This window comes from Anguilla rostrata, chromosome 16 (assembly GCF_018555375.3).
Source record: "Anguilla rostrata isolate EN2019 chromosome 16, ASM1855537v3, whole genome shotgun sequence".
NCBI lineage: Eukaryota > Metazoa > Chordata > Actinopteri > Anguilliformes > Anguillidae > Anguilla > Anguilla rostrata.
The window spans coordinates 18,984,531-19,008,319 of record NC_057948.1 but is presented as its reverse complement, the minus strand read 5'-3'; the positions used below and the strand labels follow the sequence as shown (position 1 = coordinate 19,008,319).

Sequence of the window (23,789 nt, the reverse complement as noted above, 5' to 3'; positions counted from 1 at the left end):
CAGGGAAATGCTCTTTAAACAAATCCCCCTGTCTGGGGAAAGAGGAACACCCATTTCAAACTGCACCAATGCTGTCAGAGCCTTTTCAATAGGCACACAAGATACCGAATTGGGTGTAAAGCTTTTTAAAAATGTTTTTGGTTTTATTTTTTGCTTTGTCCCCTGCTTTATAGAGGGTTAAGGCACAGAGAAAAGAGCTTTGTATTAGGAGTGCCTGCATTTTCCCGCAAGTGTTCTTTTCATGATGTGTTGCCTGGTGCTGCCCTCTGGGGGCGCTCAGTGTAATGACAGGCAGGTGGCGATGGTTTTCTGTAGTGCAGTGGATTGTTCATCTCTACGGAAAGGCGAAGGGCAGCTGTAGCACCCGAAGAGACATCCATTTTACTGTAGCATCATAACAGGAATAAAGTCCATCAGTAATTGATTTAATTAATAGGATGTTTCTGGCTGTCGAGTTCCCCAGACCAGGACTTCAGGAGCTTCGTCCCACACATTGGCTGGCAAAGCAAAAAAGTTTCTCTGGTTGAGTTTGCATTTAAACTGCTCTGTTCATACAGAACAGCTTTTCAAAGATTAACCCCCCCCCCCCCCATTTTTATTGTATTACATATTTTACTCTTAAATGATGCAGAATTGGTCAGCGACCGGGTTCGTTTATGGATTAAAATGCAGAATCAAGCCGGCCTGTTCTCTGCACCAGGGGCAGTTTCCTATACCTACATTTCCTGCCACTGCCAGTGGCTGGCTCCCATTTCTCTACAATTTTCTACCTACAAGTTTTCCTGATAGGTTTCTCTCTAAAACGCTCTGCACCCCTGTGTGTCATTTCATGGGATTTCATATGAAAATGATTTCCTTTCACAAAAACAAACACAGGTGGAAGATAAGTTTTAAGAATTACTAAAAAAGAACGGAGGAAGTCAGTGTGATGTTCAGACGTGACAAATTCTTTGGAGAACTGCACAGGAACCTCAGGCCACAGGCGGGGTTGCACCTGAACTTGCGCCTTTGTTACACCTTGAATAGACAGACAGGTGCACGTAGGGCAGGTAGATCAACAAAACCCTGCTCATCTGCTGTCTGAAACCCAAAGACACGTCTGAAGGTGCTTCCAGGTCCTCTACGCAGTTTAAGGCAGAACGTATTTGACTGCAGCTTTATTGCTTTTAATGGGTTATGCAGAGTTCACTGTCTCCAAAATATTGACATTGGTGCAAGTGAAATATTGGCCTATGTCAAAGGATTAGCCTTCTCCCTCCAGCAGACAGCACATAATAAAGTGAACGCAGTTTGCATGGCGAGGCCCACGCTGAGTGGAATTATGACATCACGCCTATGAGCCATCGGCTCCCCTGTCTATCCCTGCTGCGGGAACACCCAGTGAGTGATGTATTTAATAAGCAGCGTGTCACTATGCTACGTTTGAATCCTTTTTCAGTATGGGGAATAGTATGTGTCCCGCATTGTATATGGGTAATGAAGATCTTCATTTCATTTACGCACCATATTTGTTAGTAAGTGTGTAATCTAATTGTAAGGCTAACATTATGATATTAAACATTTTCTTTGTGGTTCTGAATTATACGGAACAGTTCTTGATTGTGAGGTGTCACCCATTGTGACTGGTTAGCACAGTTAGTTCCAACACGTCTGTCTTTTGAAATTGCTTGATGCAGATGCAGTTTTCTGCCATGTTCTACTAATTTGATCCTCGGTACGCTGTGGTTTGGCATTTGCAAGGCTGAAACGTCTCCTTATTCCCAGAATACTTTGGACTTCACAGAACAAAAGCTGCTCCCTTCCTTGTGTTTTTGTCCTGTTTTCTCCTTCTAGGGTAGCTCTTTGTGCGCTCAATTAAGAAAAGTGGCAAGTACTCCATGTGCCTCTCTCTCTGTGTGAAGTGGACTGATTGGTATGACACAGGTGGAGATTCCTGCTTTTGTACCAAGAATGAAATGGTAAATTTAACTGCTACATTGCACACATGCTATTTTAAATCCAACAATCCCGTCTGATGGCTTGAAAGGGGGGATATTTGTGATTGGTGTTTTAACAATGCCTTGCATCAGACTGAATTTCAAGGGTCAGAGATTGCCTTTGTGGTTTATTTTTCTTCATCACTAATGCAGTTATTTGTTTTTGTCTGCAGATAAGGCAGGTTAAAGGTGTAACATAAGCTCTGTGTTGTGGATGATGTGCTCTACTGAGCAGATTCAGCAATTATGAATGCAATCCTCTGGTTTGCCCTTGTGGATGTTTTATTTGCGGATCTGTATGAAATGCCTGTACTCTTTCTCCCCACAGCTCTGCTGTGCTGTAGTGTGTGCTGTTCAGCTGCGCCGTGGGGCTCCTGGGGATCTTACAGGGGCCGAAGGTTCACTGGCTGTGCTGTGTCACAGCTGTCTGGCCAATCACTTGCGAGTGAAGTCACGTGTGAGTTCCGCTGAAGAAGAGCGTTGGGGAGCCGGCTGCGGGCAGGAAGTTGAGGCTGGGATCAGCAGCAGCGAGCTCAGGCTCATCACAAAGACCTCAGGGCCTTCCTGGCAGTTCACTGATTTCCCGCGTAAAGTAAAGTCGGGCAGGACTCGTCAGGGGTGCTTGTTGCCCGCTGGCCGGTGGACGTCCGTCCCTTCCAGGCTGGAACCTTAGGCTTCCGTTCAGTCCCTGCGGCCTCTCCGGGGATAGCCCCAGGGATGGTGTGCACTCTCACTACTTCTGCATGTCGTCAGGAGCACAGCTGTAGGCCAAACCTCAGTCGCTGCCCTCTCCCACTATCCTGGCCTGATGAACCTTGATATTGTGGGAGATTAGATTAAAACTGCAAACTGCGGGTCCCTGTCTGCCTATGGGACCTGTGTTTTGAAAAAAAGATAAGGGAGGGGAAAGCCAGCATGAAGAGTTGAGAGTTGAGGTCACAGAGGTGCCGTCTGGAACGTCCAAGGAATTTCTGCTCACAGATTTCTTTAAGGATAAAATTGCTTGCTGTTGGCCAATGAGGAAATGCTATCCTTGTGGGGTTTTTTTGTTCTTTTTTCTTTTTAAAAAATCTGTAGCTGAATTAGGCTTTTGTTTTCTGGACCTGTCATAAGACCCACGATTTATTTGATTTAATTCAGCATTATTTTTGCAGAGTCCAGTTTCATGAGCAGGGTCAGTGTGTACTCCGAACAATGGGGGGGTATGCTGCAGCCTTGGTGCCCTGTGGTATGATGGGCTTATATCATGGGCTCATCTAAAGCTCTGGCCCTCCACTGATACGCCCAGAGCTCATAATGCCCGTGCCGACTGGCGCGATGCGCAGTTCACCGGAAGCGTGCCCAGGGAGGGAGCGTTTGGGTAATCTGGGTGTTCTGTGCCTCGCTGTGTGCTGGTGGGAAATTGAACTGGAGAGCTGTGTGTTTGTACAAGATGTGGAAAGAAGGGCTAAGGGCTACAGGTGAATCTTGTGCAGTTATGACTGGGCGGGTTAAAATATGGAAATAAGGAAAAATGGGATATGTTATGCCATTTTTTATTGTTTTGTTTGATTTAAAAAAATTTTTTTTAACTTTCAGTTCTTGAAGGCCCCTCAGCAATGTACTGCCGGAGCGGAGTAACTGCCGGGCTTTAAATGGAGAAGGTTAATGTAGGGATAAAGAACAGGAATGCCGTTTTTCTGTGTCTGCTTTATAGGAGTTTATTCTTACTTTTTTAAAATCATTTGTCAGCTCAGAGATGACCAATAGTGCTCACTTTTTTCTTAGTTTTAAAAAAAATAAGACGAGCCACACATTCAGAGGACCTTTTGTCTGTTTCACAGCTTAAAATTTTACAGAACGAGCAGAAGAGTTTTGTTCCCCAGAGCCTTGTTATATCTGTGGCACCGCTCTGTCTTTAGCGTGGTGCTCTGAGTCTGCGGGCTCTGGGATACTGGTTTCTCTTAGAGGGTTCCCTCAGCGGGAGTTTTTAAAGAAAAAAAAAAACAAGCTCATCCACTTTTTCTTTCTTTTCTGTTTTTCAGACTGCCTTCTTTGTTGATGGCATTTTTTGTCCGCCACAGTAATCCAGTCGAGTCTGCCCGGCTAGAATGTTCTCATTCAGATGTAGGTAATTGCTGCTCACAGAGTGGTGTATAGAAAAGCCACACAAGTGCATTGTCCCTGAAGTAAAGGGCAAAAGCATCGCTATAAAAAATCGCTGGATGAATTTTTTCCTCCCTTTTCCCCTCCCTTTCATCTAAGTGTACTGTTACATCTGAATGTCTGAAAAGCTGAATGTCTGTCTGCACTGAATAACTTTTAATTAAACTGCAAAGAATTGTAAGCAAGAATATTTTTAGTATTTTATTAAGTTTCTTTTAAGTTGTTTTTCAAACTGAGTACTGCTGCATTCCGGTCTTGAAATTCACTTTGCTAAGAGGGTTAGGGTTAGGGTTAGGGTTGGGGTTAGGGTTAGACTTCTTCAAAGTCCTGCTACCCCCTGTTCTTCTCTCTCTGTCCATTTTGTCCGGCTATTACTGTAACAAGCATTCTGACAGGCCTTTGCACATGTCTCCCGGTGTCCTGGTCCTGTAAGAGGTCAGAGTTCAGATGTCAGAGGCCAGGAGTGGACCTGAAGCTGTCGGAAGTGGCCGGGTCTCGGGGGTCAGCGGCCGCATTGCGAGACAGGCCGACTCCAGCCCAGCAGCTGGGCTCAGACAGGTCTGAGACGGGCCTCTGAGACGGGCTCCCTTACACGCACTGCCCCAGAGCCTCAGCTGTCTGTCAGCTCTGCTCCTGAGCAGCAGACCTCCCCAGGCCAGCAGCTCTGCTCCCGAGCAGCAGACCTCCCCAGGCCAGCAGCTCTGCTCCTGAGCAGCAGACCTCCCCAGGCCAGCAGCTCTGCTCCTGTGCAGCAGACCTCCCCAGGCCAGTAGCTCTGCTCCTGTGCAGCAGACCTCCCCAGGCCAGCAGCTCTGCTCCCGAGCAGCAGACCTCCCCAGGCCAGCAGCTCTGCTCCTGTGCAGCAGACCTCCCCAGGCCAGCAGCTCTGCTCCCGAGCAGCAGACCTCCCCAGGCCAGCAGCTCTGCTCCTGTGCAGCAGACCTCCCCAGGCCAGCAGCTCTGCTCCTGAGCAGCAGACCTCCCCAGGCCAGCAGCTCGCTCCGAGAGCAGACCTCCCCAGGCCAGCAGCTCTGCTCTGAGCAGCAGACCTCCCCAGGCCAGCAGCTCTGCTCCGAGCAGCAGACCTCCCAGGCCAGCAGCTCTGCTCCTGAGCAGCAGACCTCCCCAGGCCAGCAGCTCTGCTCCCGAGCAGCAGACCTCCCCAGGCCAGCAGCTCTGCTCCTGGCAGCAGACCTCCCCAGGCCAGCAGCTCTGCTTCCTGTGCAGCAGACCTCCCCAGGCCAGCAGCTCTGCTCCTGTGCAGCAGACCTCCCCAGGCCAGCAGCTCTGCTCCTGAGCAGCAGACCTCCCCAGGCCAGCAGCTCTGCTCCTGTGCAGCAGACCTCCCCAGGCCAGCAGCTCTGCTCCTGTGCAGCAGACCTCCCCAGGCCAGCAGCTCTGCTCCTGTGCAGCAGACCTCCCCAGGCCAGCAGCGCTTTCACCCGCCCCCTACACTTAGGCTTCCAAAACTCCCCACTCCCCATTAAGCTCAAGCCTCCCCAAAAGAGCCACCCCTCTGCCTGAGGGCCCAAACTCAATACAATTTTTTATATTTTACATATTTATGCCCTTTTTATGCTAAAAAAAAAAAACAGTGGCTACTTAACACGCTGGCTTGTACTGACAAGCACGTCTTAAAATGTCATACTATGCTACGGATCTATAGCAAGAGGGATTTATTTAGAATTGCGTAACTGTGTGTAAGAGAGATGGACTGCAATGATCATATTACCTAGGATGTACAAACAAGTCTTTAGTGAATGAGGTCTATTTTATGTGATATTCTAAAATGCAGCATATATCAGTGGTCGTGCTAGCCCATGGAAATTTGTGTCTTTGGAACGCAGGACATTTCAAGATCTGTGTTTTACACTTATTCACATGCGTTCAGATAAAAATCAGAAAGGATAATCTGCAGTCTGTCCAACAGGGGCATCCAGAGTTGTAGGAATAACCAGCCGAGCCCGATTCAGTGAGGAAGCGCAAGGCACAAGAATGAAAGGATGCATTTTTAAATCCCTTTATTCTGTGGTGAATAATTACATCCCCCAGGTTATATTTGACGGGGGGGACAGGCACGGAATTTTGACGTCCTGCGGAATCTGTCTGTCCTACAGCTGTCATATCGAGCCGTTCCCAAGATGGCTCCTGGCCATACCAAAGTGCATTTTTTCCTCCAATAGTTAGCTTCCATATTTGTCCTGGCTTTGTGGGTCACGCCCTGGGTGCAGATGAGGCCACGGTGTCTTTCAGCACGGAGAGGACCCAAATCAGCGGAGGAACTGTCAAAGTATCAGCTGTACTAGCGGCGAACTTGCCTGTGACCAAAGTGTGTGGCCCCAGTTTAGAACTTACAACTGCTGTACCGCCGTAACCTTGACCACCCGTGTGCGAGAGCCATGGGCTGTAGTAGGTGAACGCTGTGTGATGTCTTGTACATGTAGGTGTATCCATGGTGATACGTGACGATACGGTCAGCTAGTGTTGCAGTGTACTGTTTTTTTTTTTTCTTTCATAGGCTTTTATACATTCCCATAAATGCTTATTGCAACAAAAGGTCATTTAAAACCTGGGAGGTGCTCTGTGTTACTCTTGAACATGAGTGCACTCTTCTCAAGTTGTGAACTGGGAACCTGACACCTTGTTTTTATATTTTTTTAATCCAGTTAAATCTTCCTTCAAAAATTTCCTTCCTTAAAATTTTGTGTTCAAATGACTTCTGTAATCTTCAGTTTCTTTTCTCTGATATCTGATGTTGATGTTTCTGATGAAATATCAGGGGACATGCAACTTTGTTTTGTCTGGTCAATTTTTTTACTGCCCTGGCATTAAAACAAACTATGGCCTATATTCAGTGTACACATGTATATACATTCATGCATGCCGCATAGCTGCCAGCACCCCTGGCCCTCTTCAAACGAGTATCGCTGTTGCTAGGGGTCTGATGGAAGTGACACAGCTCTGGGCTCGGCCCGTCTGTCTGTCATCACTTTGTCTGCAGACGATTGGCCTCTCTACAGGGATCCGCCTTTCTTTAGCAGGTTCGCATTCCTGATGGCAGGACGCTTGGCGGAGGTTGGCTAATTAAAGCGCAGATTTTCGCCATCCCCATAACGACAGGCCCTTCTCTGGCCTGCTCCAGCTCGTACGCGCCTGTGGGCCGGTAAATAGCCAGCGCATTACGGCATCGCAGGCCCTGATGGATGTTTATGGCTGCCGTTTTCCACACAATGCAAATGACCTTCGGCGTATTGATGCTTATTGTGGCGCGGCAGGGTAGCCGTTTGGGTTGGGTCAGCTGCTGCTGTGTAAGTATATACGTCTCGGCCCAGCACAATAACACCACCACCCCCTGCATGTTTGTGTGTGTTTCATGTTCTTAATGGCTGCCCCCCCCCCCCCCCCAGGCAGCCTGTATTCCCATCATGCTTTGCTCACTTAAGTGCTGACCTCCAGCTACGTTTCTGGCACAGTGAATAGATCCTGCAGAATTGCTTTGGAAGATCTGCGCTTTTGTGCATTTTTTAAAATCAAAGCAAAGTAAATGTCTAATCCAGGATGAGGGGGCTGTCTGTGAAATGGCCTCAGTGCAGAGTTTGTGTGGGTTTCCTTAGGAAGGGCTGTTGGTGTTGAGGCCCAGGCCAGTGTCCCTCTGTGTGATTGTTCCCCTTTCGGGGGCCTTCCTGACCTCCCCGTGGGGGCAGGTGAGGGGGGTAAGAGGGTTTAAAACTGAATTTGGTTGTTTGGGTTTGCTGTGGTCTCGCTCCCCTCGTGGCCGCCCACAGCCCGGCTCCAGTTCCAGAATGGCCGCGTGCTTGGCATTGCAGCCCGGGCTGCCCCCTCTCCCAGCATGCCCTGCTCCCGCCGCTTCTTCTCCGGGGCCGTAAACGCCTGCGGCGCCCCTGTATCAGCGGTAGTGCGGTGTTTGATTGGCATGTGTGCGTACTCCTGTGGCGAGCACGTGCTCAGGGTGTTGGGTGTGCAGCAGCGAGCTCTCTAAGGTGGGGAGCCTGGCTGGTACAGGATCAGAGTGGTAGATTTTGGGCCGTTTGCCCTCCCCTCGCTGGTGGTAGGTATTGCGGTTCAGGGTTAACTGCGCTGCCCCCCCCGCACAGTTGGCGGTGTTTTAGCGCTGTGCTGTAGCGCTCCCCCGTCCTGCCAGCTCCTCTCTGTGCACCGCTTCTCATGTGTGGGAGTGGGAGGCGTGTTTACCGCCCCGCCCGTTTCATCTGCCTGGACACGAAACGCCGTTGGCCGAGGGGTCGCCGGGGGAGACGCCCCGCCCTCCTGAGGCTGGGTTTGGAGAGGCTGAAGTTAGGGTGAGTCACACTGATCACACGGCTGGACTACATCATGCCGTATTATAAGACCTGACATCACCTGACACCAGCGCGAGGAGCCGTCATCATGAAATCGCACATCTGTGTGTGACTAGTTTCGCTCTACTCGCTGCCGCTGGTTATGGAGACTGCAGTGGGTCTGTGTGCGCTTTGACCCACAAGTATAAAACGATTCTGAAAATCCGGCATGCAAATAAAATGCAATTGCAATAATTTGGCACGATGCAGTGCGGAGATTTCTCCGCTCCCTTTTACCGAAGCTGGCAGATATACACAGCAGCACTAACATCAAAGCGATAATGCGCATTATTCTGCGAAACACGCGTAATATTCAAAGGTAAAAGCTCTTTTGAAAGTCGGTGTTTGATGTTGTGTTGAGTAAGAGGACACCTTGCCCTCCGTGTCCCACTTGACCCCCGCCCGCCCGCCCGCCCGCCCTCCCGCCCGCCCTCGCCCGTCTGGCAGGGGGCGTAAGCCGAGGCGCCGCTGACGCAGTGTGTGTAAATTAAACGCGTCCCCCCCCCCATCTGACCTCCGCCTCTTTATTTTTCACCTCCAAATTAAAGAGCTGACGTCCCACGTTGGAAATGGAGCGGTGTTTACGCGGAGGTGCGCTGGCGGACAGCTGATGGCGAGAAGCTGACACCTAATCCAGCTACCGTGCGCCGGGCTCAGCCGCGCAGCCTCCGCGCTCAGTTTAGCAGACAGTTTAACTGTCCCCGGGGGGGGGGGCGGCCGCGGGGGGCTGCTTAAATTTGAAACCGTAATCCCCGCAGATGAATATTTGTGGAGGCCGGGGCGCATGCCGACGCCTGCAAGGTTGCTCCTCGGGCCGCGGGCCCCGTTTCACGCCGGTGCGTCGTTACTCACTTTCAGGGCATGCTCGGCGTGTATTATTAGACGCGTCTTCCTGTCAGTCATCGGGGGGAAAAAAAGGTTGGTGGGTGAAAAAATAAAGAGGTAACCAGTCTGAGTGGCTGTCTGCACGCTGTTTACCGGGGAGGGTAATTTTAAACCTGGGAGAGCACACATATTTAGCGTGGGGGGTTGGTCGTCCTTGCCATTTAGTGGGGCAAGACGTTTGAGAGCGGAGGGGGAGTCCCGGACTGAAAGGACAGGAGAAACGGAGGAGAGAAGAAAACAGCCAGGGGAAAGCCCTGCCCAGCCCACCCTAGCCCAGCCCAGCCCAGCCCAGCCCAAGGTAGCCCAGTGTAACCCAGCCCAGCGCGCAGAGACTCAGCCCATCCCAGCGCAGCCCATCCCAGCGCAGCCCAGCCCAGCCCAGCCCAGCATACGCAGACTCAGCCCCAGAGGAGGAGCCGGGGCCGTCCTGGGGCCGGCGCCGTGATGAAGGCAGAGCCTGAGGCTGTGGGCTGGGGTGCACTCCGTAAACCCTCCTGCAGCTGGAGGAGCAGGGCCGCCGGAGCAGAGCTCTGAAGAGGATCCCCGCGCCGCCGCTACCGCTACTCGCTGGACGAGCACCTCGCCCCCCTCACCCCCCCCACCCCCGCGCCAGAGGGCACGCTTTCCCAGAGCGGCGGCCGCCCCCGAGACCCAGCCCTCCAAGATGAGCCGCTGGCTGAAGTGCACCTCCATGTACTTCGTAGGTATCGCCGCGGAACCGGGGCTACGCTTAAACCGTCCTGGGGGAGCCCTCCCCCCCCCCCACAGCCCCTGAACGCTCGCGCACGGCTGCTGGGCAACCCGCGGTGTGTGGGAACGCACTCAAGCTGCCAGTGCGTCTGACTTACGGCTTTTCATAACTGCAAACAGGCTGGAAAGGAATGCTTGTGCTGAGCGTGGTTGTGCATGCTGGTACCTCCTGGACCTGAGCTCCCACGGCTCGGACGCTGCTTTTCTCTTGTTCTCAGGTTCCCTACTCTGCATGATTGTTCTTTTCTCATAAACGTTGTGGATTGATTCTGATTTTCCAGGTGCGCTTGTTTTGAGTAGGATTGCACTGACACGAGTTTAAATTAGTTTTCGTTTTGCTGCTCGCGTCCTCCCGTTGTAAGACTGTGCTATTTGTCCTAGCCTGTAATCAAGTGTAGTTTGTGAAATCAAGAATTCTAGCTCAGCAAAGTTAAATACAGCTTATTACCACAAATTAAACAGTGCTCTAAGAACAGGTTTTCAGGCCTCGCTGTTTTCACATTAGTCACATAATTGTTTTGATTTGTTTTTTTTATTTAATTTTTCATATTTGTATATATCCAATTCCCACCATAATTTGGAATGAACAATTATCTGCAATGTGTAGACTCCCATAGTTCTCCAAAATGTGTGGTATCACCAGCTGCGTCTTTTCACATCACAGACTACAGCTCATTGGAGGCAGAGGAAGTCCACGGGCACCCGATTGGCCAGCGGGGGCTGCTAGATAGTGATGAAACAGTTGGCACTGGCCTGGTCTGGATTTGGTCCCAGTCTGTGGGGCTCATCACTGTGCCTTAGCATGCCGCCCTAACGGGCTCGTCCCTGCTGAGCACGCTCTGTTCTCCCCGCATGCTCTGTGTTTTGATTGGCTCTTCCCATGTGCACTCTCCCAGAACACAGACTGGAACAAGTATGACGACCGGCTGATGAAAGCGGTGGAGCGCGGCGAGGTGGACAAGGTCGCCGCCGTCCTCAGCAAAAAGGGCGTGGTCCCTACCAAGCCGGACGTCGAGGGGCGCTCTGCGTGAGTACCCCACAAACGCACACCGCTCTGCCCCCCAAAACACGCACACGCACACACGCACACGCATGCACACACGCACACACACACGCACGCACACACAGACACACACACGCATGCACACACGCACCCGCATGCACGCACACACCCCCGCAGCATGCCGCACACACCACACCGCACAGCACACACACGCACCACACACACTGCACCACACACACACACACACACAGAACCACACGCACGCACACACAGACACCACCACACACAGACACACACGCACACACACCAGCACACAGCACACACCACGCACACACACACACCACACACACAGACACACACGACACACACCACACAGCACACAACACACCACACACACACCACAAACACACGCACACCCACACACACTCACTTAGCCCCAACCTACTCCCAACACCATCCAGCACACTCCATCCTAAGACCTTAATTTGATCTTTCAGATAAGGCCCCGGCACCCAGGGCAGCATGAGTGCTCGCGGGAATCACTCTGTCCCGAGTTTCATAAGACTTCAAATAAACCAAATTTCCACCAAGTCATTTGATGAAATGCAGCGACTCCACAGCGGGATTCTCAGACGTTGTAATTATTTCTGCTGTGACAGACAGCACCACTCACCTGTGTGGCTTGCAGGTTGAAATGGCATCTAGCGGTGTTATCTGATCGTTTGCCATGTCGTGGGATGCAGTCATTAACTTTTAGCTGAAATGAACATCCCTGGGGTTCTGTTTTTAATAATGTCATGTCCAAAAGGTCATGTTGCTCCACTCCCTCTCCCCTTTGCATTTTTGAGTTCACATTGTTAATGTGCTTCTCTCTGATTATCATTAGCCTGTGGGTAGATGCTGCAGCTTGCTGCCTAGTCCTGGACCTGTGAATGCCTAAATGAATAACGCTGTAAATCCCCCCTTCTGAAGACATATGGAAGCAGTTGTGGTGTGTTATAAATGCGCTCGTGCAGTATTTGCGGAATTCGCCCTGCCTAAATTGTATATTCAGGTCGACTTGAAGGAAGTTTCTGCCAGAGCGTGTTCCGTATTTGGGAGTGACGAGCACGTTGCAGCGGGGGACTTACGGCCAGAGCAGCCAGGGGTGGCTTTTCTGGGCAGGAAGTGCTTCAGAGTCAGTAAAGCGATCTGTGCGCTTCCACCCGGGGGAGGACGGGAGCCGGGCTTGACCACCGCCCCACGGGGGGGGCTGGCCTCGGCCTGCCGCGGCGAGGCGGGTGGCCGAGCTCGGGCTCGGGCGGGCTGTGTTTCTGGGACGAAGGCCAGGTAAACATCGCAGATCTGAACATCCTCACGGGTCACAGTGTGACCTCTCACATCACCCGTCTTCCACAAGACCAGAAGGTGGCAGTTTGACTGCGTATGATAGTAGAGTTTCACTCTGTTGGATGAGCTGAATTTGAGTCTTTGAGTGTTATTTTGAGTGTGCTTGTTGGTAGTAGCAGCAGTAGTAGTAGTATTTGGCAGTCAGCCTCCTCTTGGCCGTGGTTTTTGAAGGCTGCCATATGGTGATGTATTTTGGGGTCTGTTGTTTTGAAATCTGGAGTGAAACCTTTTGGGATGTAAGAAGCTAGTTGTCTTGAAATCACACAAGCCTCATATCACGTTTTCAAGATAACCGGCCAGTTGTTGTATTGAGATCACAAGAGGCATGCACTGGATCAGATTTCAGCATTACCAAAGGATCATGTTCAAAATCACGGGATGCATCGTCTCAGGACGTTTAGAAAACACACACACACACATGCTCACACATACACACACACACACACACACATACACGCGAATGCTCATGCTCACCTTATATCTCACCTAACTTCTGTCCTTCCAGCTGCAAACCTTCCCTTGCATTATGGGTAATTTGGAGCAGCACATCACATTGTTCCTTATCAAAGTCTATCTTCTAAACAAAAGGACCAGGCTAGCCAGTGCTACAAGGCTGCATTTTGGGAATCGCTACTGTTGTCCAAAGGAATTCCATTTGGTTGCTGCAGATGCAGATAAATAGTGTGCTACGTCCTTAGTAACCTCAGCCACGTGTTGCTTTTAGAGGGTATCTGTAAATGCATCATCATTGTGAGGAGGATGTGATCATCGCATAACACTGTCAGGCTATTTTGCTTGTCATAGGTGTGGAATGTGCTACACCGGGCTTTAGCTGTCAGTGCCTGCCTGTTCCATCCATCACTGTTGTGCTGGTTCTGTTGGAGAGTCTTCCGCGTTATTTAGTAAAGGACAGGACAGGACCTTCCTTGTATGATTTCCTTGTATAATAATAATAATAATTATTATTTTTCAGAATTACCTATAAATGTTCTAAATTCTCAGAAATGTGTTCTAGTGTTTTGTGATCTAAGCCAGTACTATGTGAATTACCAAAATAAGGAAACCTGCTATATAGATAACCTTCTGCCAGTGTTGTAAGCCTTGTTATGTCTACTTGTGATATAAACTCTGCAAAAAGAATATTTGTTTTTGAGATTATTGATTCATCAAAACTTCTAAAATACAGATAGTTCACTTCAAAGTAAGTCTCAGTTGGCCTACAATCAGGATTTTCTCGGCAGTTTATTTTGTATCTAATTATTTACTTTTCAGTGGCATTGAATTCGGTAGATTTGGGCAGAAGTAGCTGGGGAACTCTTTAGCATGCCGGTGCGTTTCGGCTGCAGATTTGGGCAGAAGTAGCTGGGGAACTCTTTAGCATGCCGGTGCGTTTCGGCTGCAGATTTGGGCAGAAGTAGCTGGGGAACTCTTTAGCATGCCGGTGCGTTTCGGCTGCAGATTTGGGCAGAAGTAGCTGGGGAACGCTTTAGCATGCCGGTGCGTTTCGGCTGCAGATTTGGGCAGAAGTAGCTGGGAACTCTTTAGCATGCCGGTGCGTTTCGGCTGCAGATTTGGGCAGAAGTAGCTGGGAACTCTTTAGCATGCCGGTGCGTTTCGGCTGCAGATTTGGGCAGAAGTAGCTGGGAACTCTTTAGCATGCCGGTGCGTTTCGGCTGCAGATTTGGGCAGAAGTAGCTGGGGAACTCTTTAGCATGCCAGTGCGTTTCGGCTGCAGATTTGGGCAGAAGTAGCTGGGGAACTCTTTAGCATGCCGGTGCGTTTCGGCTGCAGATTTGGGCAGAAGTAGCTGGGAACCTTTAGCATGCCGGTGCGTTTCGGCTGCAGATTTGGGCAGAAGTAGCTGGGGAACTTTAGCATGCCGGGCGTTTCGGCTGCAGATTTGGGCAGAAGTAGCTGGGGAACTCTTTAGCATGCCTGTGCATTTCGGCTGCAGATTTGGGCAGAAGTAGCTGGGGAACTCTTTAGCATGCCGGTGCGTTTCGGCTGCAGATTTGGGCAGAAGTAGCTGGGGAACGCTTTAGCATGCCGGTGCGTTTCGGCTGCAGATTTGGGCAGAAGTAGCTGGGGAACGCTTTAGCATGCCGGTGCGTTTCGGCTGCAGATTTGGGCAGAAGTAGCTGGGGAACGCTTTAGCATGCCGGTGCGTTTCGGCTGCAGATTTGGGCAGAAGTAGCTGGGGAACGCTTTAGCATGCCGGTGCGTTTCGGCTGCAGATTTGTCTGGCCCCCGTTTGAGCGGGTCGGATTGCGGGAGCTGGCCTGCAGGGTATTTTCAGCTTGTATGCGAGACGTTGTTGCCATACACAGGGAGCAGGGTTTGCCCCGTAATAAGGCGATGGAATCTCTCGGGACTAAATCAAGCGCACTCACCGCCGTCAGAGCGAGGGTCTCGCGCTCCCGCCACGTTGTTATGGCGCGTACTATATGGAACGCATAGCTACTGTAGCTGTGGCTTCGCCCTGCCCGTGTGCCTTCTGCTATGGCCAAACAACCTAAGTGTGTACTGCAGATTCTTTCACATGAGTTTGCTAGTAAGGGATAAAGAATAAAAAGCCTGCTGTTCTAAATACCTTGCTGACAGTAGCAGACCATTTTCAAAATCTGGCTGCAAATTCTCTGTTGTCCACCTCTCGTGCTTCATCTGTGCAAATTGATCTTTTGCATTGTGTCTATTTTTGGCTGGCATGCCTCAGGTGGAGGCTGGGTTGCTTGTTGGGGGGTGGGGGAGGGGGGGGGGTGTCTTTATCAGTATATCCAGTCTCCCAAGTAGAGAGTTTTATAATAAAGGTTTTACTTCTTGTGGTGTTCTTCTTAATGAAAATATTTTAATCTGCTGAAGTGCTCGAGAGGTCCAACTGGGCAAACAGCACATTTACCTTGAATAACTGCTTCACCTGTGGGCAAATCTCTTAGCCAGGGAAAGATTAACACAAAGGATAAGCAAACCAGAGAAGCACTCGGCAAGAATAACCTTCAAGATAATACTGTGCATGGGTTCACACTTATGTGTCCATTTTCCTCTTCATAGCTGACGTCCTGTTTTTAAAGTGAAAAAAGATTTTAATTTCATTTCATTTTAAAACTCAAAATGAGTGGAGGTCATTTGTGTTCCATACTGAACAATTTAATCCATACTAAAGCCCAAATCCAGCAGGTCTTCACATTTGTGGGTGGCTGTGTGTAGGTGCTTTCCATTTCGTTTGCATGGCGTGTCCTCAGGCTGTGTGTGAAAGCGTAGGTCTGGGAGCCGCAGTGTGGAGAGTGGCAGGGTGAGGCTGGAAGCCTCGGGGCTGTGTGTAGAAGTGCAGGTCTGGGAGCCGCAGTGTGGAGAGTGGCAGGGTGAGGCTGGAAGCCTCGGGGCTGTGTGTAGAGCTGTGGTCTGTCAGCGCATGTGAGAGTGGCAGGCTCTGGAAGCCTCGGGGCTGTGTGTAGAAGTGCAGGTCTGGGAGCCGCAGGTTTGCTGTGGTGTGGAGAATGGCAGGGAAGCCTCGGGGCTGTGTAATGGAGCTGTGTCCAGTGTCAGCGCACAGCTAATGACCGTGGAAGCGCTCCTGGAATGTCTGTCCTTTCCATTCAGGTGTACCCTGGGAAACGCTGTGGTTCACATGGAGACGGAATGCAGTTTTTCACATTGGTAAAGATGGCCTCATTACCTGGGTTAGCAGTGTCCCAGCAGCTGTTGAATGGAAAAGAGGTGAAATAAACACATTCTTGTTGTCGTACGCATATAGTGCCTGTACCAGCATCATGCGCATTTGTCTGTAAACGTTGAGTTAAATGCAAGAAATGACTGATCACTAACATGAACTTCAGTGTTGGCTTACATGCCTAAAAATTTTTACATGTGAAAATGTACCAATTCTTAAGAATGTCTTTCACCTTCCTGTTACCCATCTGATGAAACCCCTCTACAAAAATTGCAGCTGGAATTACATTAAAAATGGAATAAATTGCACCACTGAAGAACAGTTTTGATTGCTGTGGATATACAGTAATTCCTGTTTTGCTTCATAATGCTGCTGGAGAAGGGATTTTCAGGGCATGTCATACGGCTTCTCAAGTGCAGAAAGCTACGCTAGTCTCAATTTCATGTGCAGAAATGAAGGAAGAGGTTTATTTTTAGATATGATGTGATGAATGTGGTCTGACCCTTTAAGCCTCCATCAGGAGGGTAGTGCGTATTATACCACAGTTCTTACACCTCAACGTCAAGGTATAGTTTCTTTTGTCGATTGTAGTTTATGTAGCTGCCTATGCCAAGGTGAGCCTGTGCGGGCTTCCTCAACAGGAGCACTGCAACAGATCTGATGACCTTTTCCCATAGTGTGATTTGACAGCTCCACCCTATCTGCTGATTGGACGGTTCTGCCCTTTTGTTTGATACCGTTTGATTGGATTTCTCCGTATTGTTGTTTGAATCATCTGCCCTGCCACTTTGTTGGTTTGGGCTGTCTCTGCCATATCTTTTCATTAAACAGCTCTGTCCTACTGTTCAGACTCGGATGGAGATTGCAGAGATGGCTCTGGCGACGCTGTTGACCTTTACTCAGTTCTTATTTCTCTGCCAGCAGCGGTACCACCCAATACCCTTCTCATGTCAAAGTGCTGAAGTACTTGGATGGGATACTTCCTGCCTGGAAGAGGTGTTGATGGGCCATTAGGGACCCAAAAAATTACCTCTGGACCCAGAAATAAAATTTTATGTCCCAGTGCAGTAATGGGCGTACTGTGATGTAGATGTCATCCAACGGCACACTCAACCTGATTTGAGGACCAGGTTCTCCATGGTCTTCGTAGTTTTGTGCAGAGTTACTGCACACAGTAGCGGTTTTAAACAAATTGTCCTGTTCCTATTAATCTCTACATCACCCCCCTTTCAACCTGTAGCAACACAATCCCACAATCCCTTGCATTTTGTGCCCACTTTCCTCCCCAGGTCATCACTGCAAATGAGAACTGGGATCTTGATGGATCTACCTGGTTAAGTGGTCTTGCCGTGACTGGTTTTTCATTTTTGGTCTTGGATTAGGAGATGTTGCTGCCAATATGCAAATTGTAAAGCTGATTGTGCCCCTCCTCCCCCATCCCTCTCCCTTCTGTGTGTCCAGCTTCCACCTCGCTGCTGCTAGAGGACACCTGGACTGTCTCAACCTCATCCTGGGTCACAGTGTTGATGTCACTGCTACTGAGGCCACCGGTAAGAAAGAGACCCTGAGACCACCGCTGACTGAGAGAGACTGAGCTCTCAGAGCACTGAGACCACCGCTAGCACAGAGAGACTGAGCTCTCAGCCCTGAGACCACCACTAGCAGAGAGAGACTGAGCTCTCAGCCCTGAGACCACCACTAGCACAGAGAGACTGAGCTCTCAGCCCTGAGACCACCGCTAGCAGAGAGAGACTGAGCTCTCAGAGCACTGAGACCACCGCTAGCACAGAGAGAGACTGAGCTCTCAGCCCTGAGACCACCGCTAGCACAGAGAGACTGAGCTCTCAGTGCCCTGAGACCACCACTAGCACAGAGAGACTGAGCTCTCAGAGCACTGAGACCACCGCTAGCACAGAGAGACTGAGCTCTCAGTGCCCTGAGACCACCGCTAGCACAGAGAGACTGAGCTCTCAGAGCACTGAGACCACCGCTAGCACAGAGAGAGACTGAGCTCTCAGCCCTGAGACCACCGCTAGCACAGAGAGACTGAGCTCTCAGAGCACTGAGACCACCGCTAGCACAGAGAGAGACTGAGCTCTCAGCCCTGAGACCACCGCTAGCACAGAGAGACTGAGCTCTCAGTGCCCTGAGACCACCACTAGCACAGAGAGACTGAGCTCTCAGAGCACTGAGGCCACCGCTAGCACAGAGAGACTGAGCTCTCAGAGCACTGAGACCACCGCTGACTGAGAGAGACTGAGCTCTCAGCCCTGAGACCACAGCTAGCAGCGAGAGACTGAGCTCTCAGATCACTGAGACCACCGCTAGCACAGAGAGAGACTGAGCTCTCAGAGCACTGAGACCACCGCTAGCAGAGAGAGACTGAGCTCTCAGAGCACTGAGACCACCACTAGCACAGAGAGACTGAGCTCTCAGAGCACTGAGACCACCGCTAGCACAGAGAGAGACTGAGCTCTCAGATCCCTGAGACCACCACTAGCACAGAGAGAGACTGAGCTCTCAGAGCACTGAGACCACCACTGACTGAGAGAGACTGAGCTCTCAGAGCACTGAGACCACCGCTAGCACAGAGAGACTGAGCTCTCAGAGCACTGAGACCACCGCTAGCACAGAGAGACTGAGCTCTCAGAGCACTGAGACCACCGCTAGCACAGAGAGACTGAGCTCTCAGTGCCCTGAGACCACCACTAGCACAGAGAGAGACTGAGCTCTCAGAGCACTGATACCACCACTAGCACAGAGAGACTGAGCTCTCAGTGCCCTGAGACCACCACTAGCACAGAGAGACTGAGCTCTCAGCCCTGAGACCACCACTAGCACAGAGAGAGACTGAGCTCTCAGAGCACTGAGACCACCACTAGCACAGAGAGACTGAGCTCACATTATTACGCTGCTTGAACCCTGAGGCCAACAGGGCCACTGAAACCACCTTTGGCACATGTGTTGCAGTCACATTATTGTACCATCAGAGCCAGTTAGATTACTGTTCAGACTTACTGAACTTGCAGAGGAGAGTGGAATTATTCAAGAGCTGATCACAGGAGCACAGAGGCCAAAGCTGCATAAGATCGATGATCCCAGGTTCCCGTCATGTTGGACCTGCTGCAGAGTGGACAAAGCTCCAGTACTTAACCACCCATCTGTGACTCTTTGCACATCCAGCACTAAGAAACCATGTAGGCCAGAACTGTGTTGTGTAATTACAGGTGCACAGTACTCCTGGCCGTGAGTGTTGCTCAGGTCATGGTATTGATTCCAGCTAAGCTGGCAGGGTCACGTCATGCCTTTTAAAACACTCCTTTTAAAGCAAGCTGTCTGTTTATTAACATGTCTAAAGAGCAGCATGTAATTACACCGACTGATTCAGCCTGCCTGCTTGTGCTCTTCACAACACCACTGCAAGAAGGAATATTAAATGCACTTATATGCAATTATAATGTAACATTTTTCTCATATACTGAACCATCTCATCTTTTTTGGCAGGTAAAAATGCTCTACACTTGGCTGCGAGGAATGGGCACTCTCTCTGTGTGCAGAAACTGCTGCAGGTATGGTCCAAAAAAGCATTGTGAACACGTTATGCAGTCCTGCTTTTTATGGCTAGGTATGTGCACGAAGACATAGAAATATAACAGAGTACTAAGGAATTGATGTTGAAATAATGAAGGTGTCAGACACAATTCACCATGTCAGACATCCAGGAGAGCTCGGCTTTGTTGGCCCTTCAGCCGGAGCGACATGGCTGATTTGATGATTTGATGTCCACTCATTTCAGTCTGCTGCTCTCCGGTGAGCTTGTCCCCGCCTGCAATCTGACCGTGACGGCGTAGGTCTCTGCCAGTCAGAGGGAGGGCGAGCCTTGGCCCCATTCGATACCTGACTGTTACTTGGGCAGCCTGCCCCATTTTGAAGGGCCTATGAGGGTGGGCGCAGTGGGGGGTGGGGTGACACAACCCCCCTACGATGTCACTGTGGACACCCTTGGCTCCCTTCATCCTCTCATTCCGGCAGGCTGACTCCCGAAGGTTTCGGGTTTCCCTGCCCCCCAGTTATCTGCCGGTCATCTGAGCGTGGCCGGTTTGGGACCCTGTTGCTGGAGAGAGGAGGGTTTTTATAGGGGCCCTGGGGCCCAGGGGCTGGGGGAGCCTGGCCCCGAGCCCTGAGAACTTTCAGCGCCATAACGCAACGTCTGGCCCATGCTGGTGCCGGCCAGCCGGACACTTCTGCCGTATCATAGCAACTGCTTACCCCATTCTTGACCTAGTTGCAGCCCCCCCCCCCCCCCCCCCAATCCCCCAGATTCTGCAAGTAGACAACATTTTCTGTCTCAGTTAAAAACCGCTCTGGTCATGCCAATTTTATTTAAATGTAACAAATTTAATGTTTAACAACAACTGGGGGTTATTTGCGTTATGCTGTGCAGGTAGGTGAAAGGACCCAATGCTGGGATACGCGGTTACATCTCAGGTAAAATAATTTGAAGAATATAAAGGGCGATACATTCTCTTCCTATCGGGTGAAGCATTGTGTGAGGATTATGGACCAGGTGGGAGTTTGTGGCGCTTTCAGGCTCTGATATTGGTGCATTCACTTGAACAGCCATTGCAGGACCATACGTAAGCTCAGGGAAATATGAGCGGCTGGGTCCTGCTGGGTGTTAGTCTGCATGGGTGCTGATGTTGCTCTGTCCTCCTGCAGCACAACTGCCCAGTGGGGAATGTAGACCTGCAGGGCAGGACCGCGCTGCACGATGCAGGTGAGCTGCTCTTCTCCGAGACATGCGCCCAAGTCACAGTCACATGCACGTATGGAAGTCAGTCACACGCACGTACTCCAGTCACAGCCTCACGCACGTACTCCAGTCACAGCCTCACGCTCGTACTCCAGTCACAGCCTCACGCTCGTACTCCAGTCACAGCCTCACGCACGTACTCCAGTCACAGCCCTCACACACCGTACTCCAGTCACAGCCTCACGCTCGTACTCCAGTCACAGCCTCACGCTCGTACTCCAGTCACAGCCTCACGCTCGTACTCCAGTCACAGCCTCACGCACGTACTCCAGTCACAGCCTCACGCACGTACTCCAGTCACAGCCTCACGCACGTACTCCAGTCACAGCCTCACGCTCGTACTCCAGTCACAGCCTCACGCACGTACTCCAGTCACAGCCTCACACACGTACTCCAGTCCAGCCAGCGCACCATCACAGCACAGACTCCAGTCACAGCCTCACGCTCGTACTCCAGTCACAGCCTCACGCACGTACTCCAGTCACAGCCTCACACACGTACTCCAGTCACAGCCTCACGCACGTACTCCAGTCACAGCCTCACGCACGTACTCAAGGCACAGTGGCAGATACCCACCCAGGTCGCAGTCACGTGGACATACCCAAGTTAGACATGCATGTATTCCAGTCAGTCACACGCACGTACTAGAGTCACAGTCACCCGCATGTATTAAGGTCACACTCACATGCATATATACAAGTCACAGTCACACGTACCTACCCAAGTCACAGACACACGCACGCACCCAAGTCACAGACACACGCACGCACCCAAGTCACAGACACACGCACGCACCCAAGTCACAGACACACGCACGCACCCAAGTCACAGACACACACACACACACACCCAAGTCAAAGTCATGCGCAGGAGTTGCTTGTGCATTGTCACTTTTTAACAGTCACTGTTTGTCTCATTTCTTTTACTTGGGGATTATGTTTAGATCACTTGTCGATTAAATCTACATAACACATCAGTCATGTTTATCTTTTGTATTGACCAGGTTGCGGTTGCATTCTGGTTGCATTCGGGAAAATGTATTGGCATTTGCGAGTTACATGCCAATCACACTTTGATTACAATTTTGATTACATGTGGACCACATTTAGATTGTGTATTGATTATATGCTTATCACTTTGGGTGCATGCTGATAAGTGTTGTCACCGTCAACCTTGTCCTAACTTGTACTGTGGGTATTATATGTATTTCTTTTGATTGGATATCTTTTCCATAAGAAGCTTATGAAAGTAGCCCCAAAACCCGCTGAATCTTTGCAGCGCTTACTCAGTGTGCCAAAATGGCTGCACTTCATCGGGAGTCATTTTATGAAAATAGTGCACTCGAGCCATGTTCAGTGGTTACATTTTTATCCCAATTTTTTTTTGCATTCTGTACACTTGGATGAGTGGTGTATGGCCCATTACAGGCTGTACAAGGAAGTATGTGCTTTATTATGAGCCCTGAGGGAGTGGGCAGGAACGGTGCCTGAGATGATGCAAAGCCTCTCGTCTGTTCCAACGGCAGTTTTGAGTCATCTGCCCCTCTGCCAAATTGTATTGTGTGAGAGGTGCTCTGTTCTTACAGTGATTTATGCAGAAAGCTTAAAGAGGATGCACCCTGCATAAAGAGGAGCAGCAGAGCTCTCGCTAATCTGTTTGACTTGGAAGAGCTCTGAAACGATGCGTGCTGTAGTTCTCACTGCTGTGAACATGTATTACTCTGCTTTTGTGGCTGGTATTACAGAGACCTTCCAGTGACAGCTTGTTAATGACTAACATAATCTCGGCTGCAAAAAAAATTAAATAAAATCGGGAACAAGAACAGAACAGAGCTATTTTGTTTGTGTTGAATTATTAACAAGTGCGTGAGTTTTTGGAGAAAAAAGCATCACGTGTCATCCTTCACTGAAGCATTGCATTTATTAAATGGATAATCTGAAAAGGAAGCAAGGGGAGTATGTAATGTATTCACGGTACTCAAAGTCTATTAAATATATCATCAGCAAATTGTGCATAGTTAATAGGATGCAGCATTAATTTTATATTGTTAGTATGCATGCATTTCATTTAAAGTGTCAGTGAAGTAAGATGGTGAGCAGCCGTTGTCGCTCTCTTTACGTGGGCTGGTTTTCCTACCTGCGCATAATCAGCTGTGATCAGCCATCATGTTTGTCCCATAATTGCATTATGGAGTGCTTGCTTCTCTGCTGTCCTCTGTGTGAACTGGCCTGTGTAAATATCTGCTCTTTATCTGGAGCACTGCTGTACAGGGATTGTGTGTGTGTGTGTGCGTGTGCATGCGTGTGTGTATGTGCAGAGTGTGTGTGTGTGTGCACGTGTGTGTATGTGTAAGTGTATGTGTGTGTGTGTGTGCGTGTGCATGCGTGTGTGTATGTGCAGAGTGTGTGTGTGCGTGTGTGTGCGTGTGCATGCGTGTGTGTATGTGCAGAGTGTGTGTGTGTGTGCACGTGTGTGTATGTGTAAGTGTATGTGTGTGTGTGTGCGCCCTTGCGCTTGCGTTTGTGTATGTGTGCATGCAGAGTGTATGTGCAGAGTGTGTGCGCGCTTGTGTGTGTGTAAGTGTGAGTGCAGAGCGCAGAGTGTGTGGGTCTGCGTGTGTCTGTGTGTGCGTGCGTGCGTGTGTGTGCGCGTGCAGAGTGCAGTGTGTGGGTCTGCGTGTGTGTGTGCGCGTGCAGAGTGCAGTGTGTGGGTCTGCGTGTGTGTGTGTGTGTGTGTGCGTGCGTGCGTGCGTGTGTGCGCGCGTGCAGAGCGCAGTGTGTGGGTCTGTGTATGTGTGTGTGCG

General features: G+C 50.3%; 1 protein-coding gene across 3 annotated transcripts in view; it reads left to right on the top strand.

Moving 5' to 3' along the window:
* Positions 1 to 23,789, top strand: part of LOC135241652 (uveal autoantigen with coiled-coil domains and ankyrin repeats protein-like) — a 57,750-nt gene that overhangs the window by 16,417 nt on the left and 17,544 nt on the right. For 2 of the 3 annotated variants that reach the window (XM_064312202.1, XM_064312201.1), the window contains exons 2-5: positions 11,011 to 11,141; positions 17,635 to 17,723; positions 19,678 to 19,742; positions 20,893 to 20,950. In XM_064312202.1, the coding sequence (XP_064168272.1) occupies positions 11,011 to 11,141; positions 17,635 to 17,723; positions 19,678 to 19,742; positions 20,893 to 20,950 (343 nt within the window). Of the gene's footprint in view, positions 1 to 9,786; positions 10,065 to 11,010; positions 11,142 to 17,634; positions 17,724 to 19,677; positions 19,743 to 20,892; positions 20,951 to 23,789 lie in introns of those variants that run through there. The other variant, XM_064312203.1, reaches the window with a different exon arrangement.